The 7,500-nt window shown below is 38.8% G+C and overlaps 1 protein-coding gene across 1 annotated transcript in view; it reads left to right on the top strand.

Moving 5' to 3' along the window:
- Nucleotides 1-7,500, top strand: part of LOC101846415 (sucrase-isomaltase, intestinal) — a 55,682-nt gene that overhangs the window by 12,273 nt on the left and 35,909 nt on the right. The window contains exons 10-16 of the mRNA XM_035968700.1: nucleotides 1-115; nucleotides 1,318-1,454; nucleotides 1,741-1,892; nucleotides 2,750-2,898; nucleotides 3,664-3,739; nucleotides 4,480-4,661; nucleotides 5,343-5,440. The exon at nucleotides 1-115 is cut by the window's left edge and continues 3 nt beyond it. Of these exons, the coding sequence (XP_035824593.1) occupies nucleotides 1-115; nucleotides 1,318-1,454; nucleotides 1,741-1,892; nucleotides 2,750-2,898; nucleotides 3,664-3,739; nucleotides 4,480-4,661; nucleotides 5,343-5,440 (909 nt within the window). The remainder of the gene's footprint in view (nucleotides 116-1,317; nucleotides 1,455-1,740; nucleotides 1,893-2,749; nucleotides 2,899-3,663; nucleotides 3,740-4,479; nucleotides 4,662-5,342; nucleotides 5,441-7,500) is intronic.

The following is a 7,500-nucleotide window of genomic DNA, read 5'->3' as shown; positions in this document are numbered from 1 at the left end:
TAACAGACAAGTCTCTCATTTCTCACACCATCTGCCCATCTGCACAGCAATCTATCTCGGAACAATATAACGTTCACAATATGTACGGTTGGTCTCAAGCCAATGTTTCTCGAGGGTAAGCTTACTCTGTTCAAGTTTAGGTGTACTGTATGAAATTGTTTACTGTCAGCAGGGTTTTGCTATTTTTCTGGAATGATCCGTCTCGATTTTTTTTCTCTGTACTCAATACAGGAAACTATGAAGCACCGCCTGATACCACTAAAGCAAGAATATTGAACAGCCAGTATTGTACTAGGCGGATAAAAAAAAGTCATTTTCGAAGTGGGGTACAAGCAGAGAGTTTAGTACTAGCTTTGCACATAGTAAGAAACGTAACGTTATGATAACATTACGTGGCACGATACCAACGAAAGGGTGACCAATGTAATTGAAAAAGACCGTAAAAAGCCTCTTTCGTCTTTGAAACTTCTGACTCGAAACGACAAGACAAGTCTCCTCTGTGTGTGTGAGTGTGTGTGTGAGTGTGTGTGTGTGTGTGTGTGTGTGTGTGTGTGTGTGTGTGTGTGTGTGTGTGTGTGTGTGTGTGTGTGCATTTCAATCGTTTTGGTGGAATTCTATTAAATGGAACCTGTGTTTTGCCCCCCACGGCCCACACAAGACATTTTCTGTAGCTTGCTTTGGCCCATGGGGTTCACACATATTATGAACATGATGTGGCACACTTCCCTCTGTCTTGTATTCTTCTCAGTTAGTAAATCAGTGGGAACACGCATATTTTCATAAATATGGAGTCCCTCACTAATAATATTTTACACCGACTCAAACAAAAGGCTTGCCATGTCGATATAATGTTTGTATAAAAGTATGGGGGTCTTGCACAATAGTACATGTGTATGGTTCTAGAAATTATAAACAGTGTTCTAGTTCACTACGAAATTTGAGTGGTCAGAACGTTTGTTATCAAATTATGCGTCACTCCCTTCACTAAATGTTTCTTACCCAACGATAAACTGTGTTATAGGAACATGCAGATTCTTTACAGACATTCTGCAAACTACCAATTGGTATGCAGTGCGTAAAGATTCAAAACGGGTGTTTTCTTTCTGGAACTTCGTTTTGCTTCTTCCAGAGCGCAAACCATCCTTTATTTGTGACATCATCATGGAATTATCAAGTGTAACAACACACGAAACACCAATGATTGGCTCAAGAGCAGACATGTTCGACATTAGAAGTCTTTTTCTTTCCGAACACATTATTGTTTTGATATTCTCATTATTCAGGCTGAAAATCAATTCAATTGGTCTTCTCTTTCAGAGTCCTAGACACCTTGTTCCAAGGGAAACGTTCCCTGCTCATCTCCCGCTCCACCTTTGCTGGTTCTGGAAAGTTCACCGGTCACTGGCTGGGTGACAATTATTCCGGGTTTATTGAAATGGCTTTTTCTATCCCAGGTGAGGGTTCGACAAGCTTTGTCTGGTTTGTTCTGCTCAGTAATAAGTTCACTTGCGAAAAAGAAGAAGTTACAAAAAAGGTAATTCTGAAGAACAAGCGGGAAATTACTGCGTTAGTATGAATTTCCGTTTGCAGTGGGCATTCTAAAACTTTCTTATACAGTATTAAAGGAACGTAATTGTTACGTTGCATTGTGCATATACAATATTTTTCAATCATAGTTTCCAAAATACGTGTTGGAAATGTATAAACTAAGCTTTTTTCTCTCTTAATATGTCATTTCAGGAATATTGAACTTCAACCTGTTTGGTATCCCTCATATTGGCGCAGATATCTGCGGCTTCTTGTGGCTTGCAGATGGAGAGCTGTGTGTGCGCTGGCACCAGCTGGGAGCCTTCTACACCTTTATGAGGAACCACAACGGATTACACTTACCTGTACGTTTAGTAGTTTTTTGTCCCATTATGTTACTCACATATTTATAAAATACCATATTATCTGGAACAGTCATCAGTAATCATGGTTTCTTTCAGAACAAACTTAAATATTTTTATTTTTTTTACTGTCCTGTTCATGCACTTTGTTATAGTGTATCGCATCTTGTCATTCTTGCTGATATAGATAATTAGTTGCCATGCTGAGTACATGTATACGCACTTCTCGTCAGAATCCGAAACCGCAAACATTTTTTAATTACTGGGACAAATACGCAAATAATTAAAGCGACAAGACCTTTCCCGATAGCAGCATCTGACTCAAGAAAAGTGACAACAAAACGACCCTTTAGACGTTAGGTAGCAGTGCCCCCCCCACCCCCAGGATCAAACAGCTTGATTTTGATATCATTTTCAGGGAAATTGTATTTCTCTTTTTTTCCTATGTCCGTCCTTTTCTGTAAGGCTTTTTTTCTTTCCGGTTAACATTATAAATGTTGTTTATATTATATAGTGAGGTGCAAAAAAACCCCGCGATTTTTTAATGTTGTTGTAATCGCCCAATGCTGAGTTCATAGTTTTGTGATACGAACTCGTATCACTCAACACTTGCCTCGAGAGTCTTGATATGGCATTTTTGAACGTGGCAAAGATGTCCTTGGCTGCGTAAACAATACACAGCTCACGAGTCATCACTTACCACTGGGACACACTTGCAACTTATTTTTTTTTAATTTTTTTTTGTGTATTTCATATAATTGATCTTAATCCTAAGTGTCGAACCGTTCCAATCATTCTCTGAAACAATGTGTTTTTATGTGTAAAAAGTAATGAGTGCTTGTTGCGTTATTATCCTTTAGGACCAAGACCCCGCCGTCTTTCCTTCACCGTACAAGGATTACATCCGACTTGCCTTGCAGCTACGCTACCGCCTCCTGGCAGTCCTCTACAACTACTTCTTTGAGGCTCACATGCTGGGCAAACCCATCATTCGGCCGTTATTTTACCTGTAGGTTTGTTCAGTAGGAGTTGGAGACATATCACAAAAATTAAGTTTTGGTGCTTACTTCTGGAAAATATTTTTTAAAGTTGCATATTAGTCTCAAATCCAGAAACGATTTAATGTTCTCAAATCATGTGGACGTCTTGCAGTTTCAATAATTTAGTGCCAACTGTCTGTTACGAGTTGTTTATTCAAACCGAAGGAATGATTTTGGCAAGCACGATTTGGCCAGCCTGTGCTTGTCTTTGCCCTTTCAGGCTGCTTTGGGACATAAAGTATAACAACCTGTCAGATATGTTGTGAGGATGCGCGGAAGGGGGAGGAGGGGGGGGGGCAACATTTATTTTCTATCCTTTTTGGTTCGAATACCTCTTTTTATATCCTGATTTCTTATTTATTATTTCTCATGGTGAAAGGAGAAATTTATCTCTTGAGTGGCTTTACGAGCATTCTTGTTTTTTAGAAAAACTGTATCACAATTCAAAAAGAAGAAAGAGCACAGTAGACTACATATTGACACATGGGTAGGTACTTTGATAAGTGCACATCTGTCCTCATGGGGGGTGTTGTTGTTTGTTTGTTTTTTAGAAGGAAGGAGATGAGACATTTACAATAATTCATTTCTTTGTTTCAGTGATATAACTTGTGTCACGACGAATGAAGTTTAGTGCGTGCCATACCCTCAATCTGAACTCCATTTACTCTATGGATATCTGTTATTAACCGTCCAACTAATAGTTTCTTTTTTCTTTCTTTCTTTTTGCGCTTCAGCTATCCTGGCACAGAGCAAATTGACGCACAGTTTATGTGGGGACAGGACCTTCTCATTTCACCAGTTCTTAAGCCGGTTTGGAGCTTTTGGTTTATCTCTGTTCTTTATTTTGATTTGATTTGTAACATAGTCTTCGGTTATCACTTTATGTAAAAGAAAAATGAAACTTCCAAATATTTATATGTGATCGTCGGGCTACAGTGTACAGCATGACATGAGATGGAAAGTTGAAGAACTCTGCCTTACATTGCATTATGTATTAATGTCCAGTATTTTGAGTTTCTAGAGGTGGGTATTTTGTGCTTGCTTTGGTGTGATTTATTCCTTCTTTCCTGTCGAACATATGTCATCCTTATCTCTCCTCCTTATCAATAAATAACTTATTTATTGTACGTTACTCTTTAGGTCGTCGGCTCCCAGCTTCAATTTTTACTTTATTAACAAACTATATTTACCTCCTGGTTTCTTTAGTCTGTTGGGATATGTTGATCTTTAGTGTTTTCGAAGTCCTCAAGTCACTGGCTGTCAAATCAAAATCATTTTCATTTTGTTCTACTTCTCTCTTTGAAACTGTAAGGAACATCAAGTATGGAAGTGTATGGAGTCTTTTCATATTTTAACGTTGACAAAGTCCAGTTCAATACTGGTACATAATTAGAAGATACGGTGCGATTCTAACATGGTTGCTCCTTCAAAGATGAGGCGGGGGTGAGGGGGGGGGTCTACTTCTGATAATTGCTTGGGGGGGGGGAGATTTTTTTAGTGTTATGAAACACACTAGGTCCTCAATTCAGACCTGGCTTATCTCTTTATAGCGTGCAGTATCTGTCAAGGCATACATTCCCAAAGATACCTGGTTTGATTTCTACACCGGAGCACAGTTGGATACAGTCAATCAGTGGGTGGATCTCGCTGCTCCTCTGGATCATATCAACGTGCATGTTCGTGGGGGCTCCATCCTGCCTCTGTTACCAGCAACAGAACGCTCAGACTTATCGTAAGTGTCAGTTGATTTGTAATGAGTCAAACTTTGCAGTACTATATCTAAGGAATGTACAGTGGCCAACACATTGGATGCAAACTATATTATACAACATTGGAATCAAACTTCAAGTATAAATAATGCCCATAACAAACAGAAACCAAAATGAGGCTTAGTCACAAAAGGCACATTTTTTAACTTCCTGACTTCATCTGCCAACCATTTAAAAGTAAGCAGGTTTATAATTATACTATAATGAGACTGAACACCAATGAATGAGCCAAATTTATACAAATCCACTTGATAGTGTCAGAAATAACTGCTCATTCAAAATAACAACAACCCAGAACACCATGATCGAAACGAAAACAGGAACGAAGTATTTTTTAAATTTGATTCAGATAATCGGAACTTTGAAGTAGAGCGCTACATAAATGCAATCTATTTTTTAAATATTAATTATTATTATTACTACTTTGTGTGACTTTTTGTTTGTTCTGATAATTTTTCTTCAATTTTTAAATATTTTTTTTTACAAATGGGTAGCTTTAATTATACCCCTCCCCCCTCCCCAAACGAGCAACTAAAGACTTAACTTCAATTATTCAGTTGTACAAGCACACTTATGTTATCGGCTTTTCATTTAAGAGAAAAACAACGTTCATTCTGGTGTGGCACATCCTCTTTTCCTGACAGTCGTAAAGAAAAGTTCCAACTGCTGGTCGCCCGGAATTCCTCGAAATCTGCCTTTGGTCAGCTCTACTGGGATGATGGTGAAAGTCGAGGCAAGTCTTAAGTTAGGGGCGCTGAACTTTGATATTTTAATTTCTTAAAGGTTTATCTTATAAACCCCTCTTAAACCTCACTATGCTAAAAAAGAAATGTACTTTCGAAGGCAGAGAGACATAGACTCCATTACATGAATAACTCTATCATTGTATCATTGGAAAAATAATAATTTTTTAATTCAATTTTTTTTAAAAATCATTCCTAGTTATTTTGCTGAAACTGGTTTCGATACTTTAAAAAATCTTTTCAGTTCTATAGGCCTACTCACCAAATAATCCATCCACGTTAATCATCACCCTTAGATGATGGTATTAAACATTTGGTTCGTATCCACTCACCTCGTATGCATTGCGCACTATCTAATACAGTGGAATCCTGTTATAACGAGAGGGAGGGGACCGGTGCGAAAATTCCGTTATAGCAGGATTCTCGTTATTAGGGATCCAGTAATAAATTCAAGGGAAAAAGTAAAGTAGGGCCTAATCTATGAGTTTGGTGTTCTGTTTATTCCTTTTTCTATTTCTCCTGATGATGGTTTTGTTCAACCTGATCTCTAGGTCTTACTTGATCAAAAATCGAATCTGGTTTCTTTCTCTAGCACTAGCAATGTTGACAGAAAGAAGGGGCTCTGGCTCTAGGCTAACTTGCCCGCTGTGTTGTTCCCCACCCCACCACACTCTGTGGTGCGTTGCGTCTGCTTGCGCACGTCACACATTCACTCCATCTATCATAGCATTGTGACCTCTCCATCCTGCATCAGAGGCACGGTATGCCTAGGTAGGTCTAATCTAGACTGGGCTGGCCAATCATGCGATGCGTTCTGCTTGTCTGCGCATGCCACACCCTCCCCACTCATTCGCTCCGGCCTTCATTGTTGGTTCGCGTGGGCTCTCCCGTTCTTTGTTTCGCTGGATCACCAACAACTTTCTCAACTGGCGAGGTTTTATATGTTTAATTGGTCTGTCTGCTGTGCACAGCAGCAGCATTATTCCGCTGTAACCGACTCGCGCGACTGTCTGATTGCGCAATAGCAGTATTTTATTTACAAAGATAAAGAAGGGAAAAAAACGGGGTTTTAAAATAGTGTCTTTACAGCAGACTTCTCGTTGTTTCAGCACTCGTTATAAGTGGACTCCACTGTAGTATCAAAACAGAAAATTCTTCTTATTCGACATACAGACATGCATACAAACCCTCAGTCGAGACATATTTGACATTATGACTTAGTCACATGCCTAAACTGTTCACTAATACCTATTTCCCTGCAACAATAACACACACTAAAATTGGCACTTGCATTATACTTTCTCCTCATACAGTACTATTGTATTCGATTTTTTAAACCCCCCCCCCTTTTTTTCCTTTTTTCTTCCAGACAGTATATCAGCAAAGAAATACTCCCACATTATCTTCATTGCGTCGGACGTATGTACATCATTTTTTTTTTTTTTGCAGAATTAATTAATTACTTGTTTGGTTTAACTCCAGACCTTTTCCCATCTTTGGCGAATAATAATAATTTTTCGGTGTCAGTAGGATCTTTTCAGGGGTGCAATGTGACCTAATCAAGTGTTGATGCATGACAGGAATTCACTGCTGTTTACTATTATAACTGATAAGTTGATTTTGCAAGCCCTTAAAGAACTCTTTCAAGACTAATTTACTATTGTTCACATCATCTCTGCTCTTGCTGTTTGGTAGGCACCCCTTTGCAGCTGGGTAAAGGGAGGGAAATAAGAAGAACAAATCTTTAAATTTTTTGTGATATATCGGTTGACCATTTTGCCGTCACACTTAGAAGACCCGAGCTCTGTTCCCGTTTTATCAAACATCTAGGTCTTTTTGATGTGACGCTGTGTCCCTCGAAGTCTAGCTTGCTCCTTACAGGCAAGGTCAAAGCCGGCTCCTATATTATCTAAATTGTTTCGATGGGGACGTAAAAACACCTATATTAAACAAAAGAATCTTTCAGAAGGAATCTTGCACCCTAACAGGTCTATTTGGTATTTCCGTCGTAGTATAAACTGCTGTTGCAGTTTGCTGCTGCTGCTACTTTTTTTTTTTT

This window comes from Aplysia californica, unplaced genomic scaffold, assembly GCF_000002075.1.
Source record: "Aplysia californica isolate F4 #8 unplaced genomic scaffold, AplCal3.0 scaffold00076, whole genome shotgun sequence".
Lineage (NCBI taxonomy): Eukaryota > Metazoa > Mollusca > Gastropoda > Aplysiida > Aplysiidae > Aplysia > Aplysia californica.
Note: the sequence above shows the minus strand (reverse complement) of the source record. Positions and strands in the feature narration are given on the sequence as shown.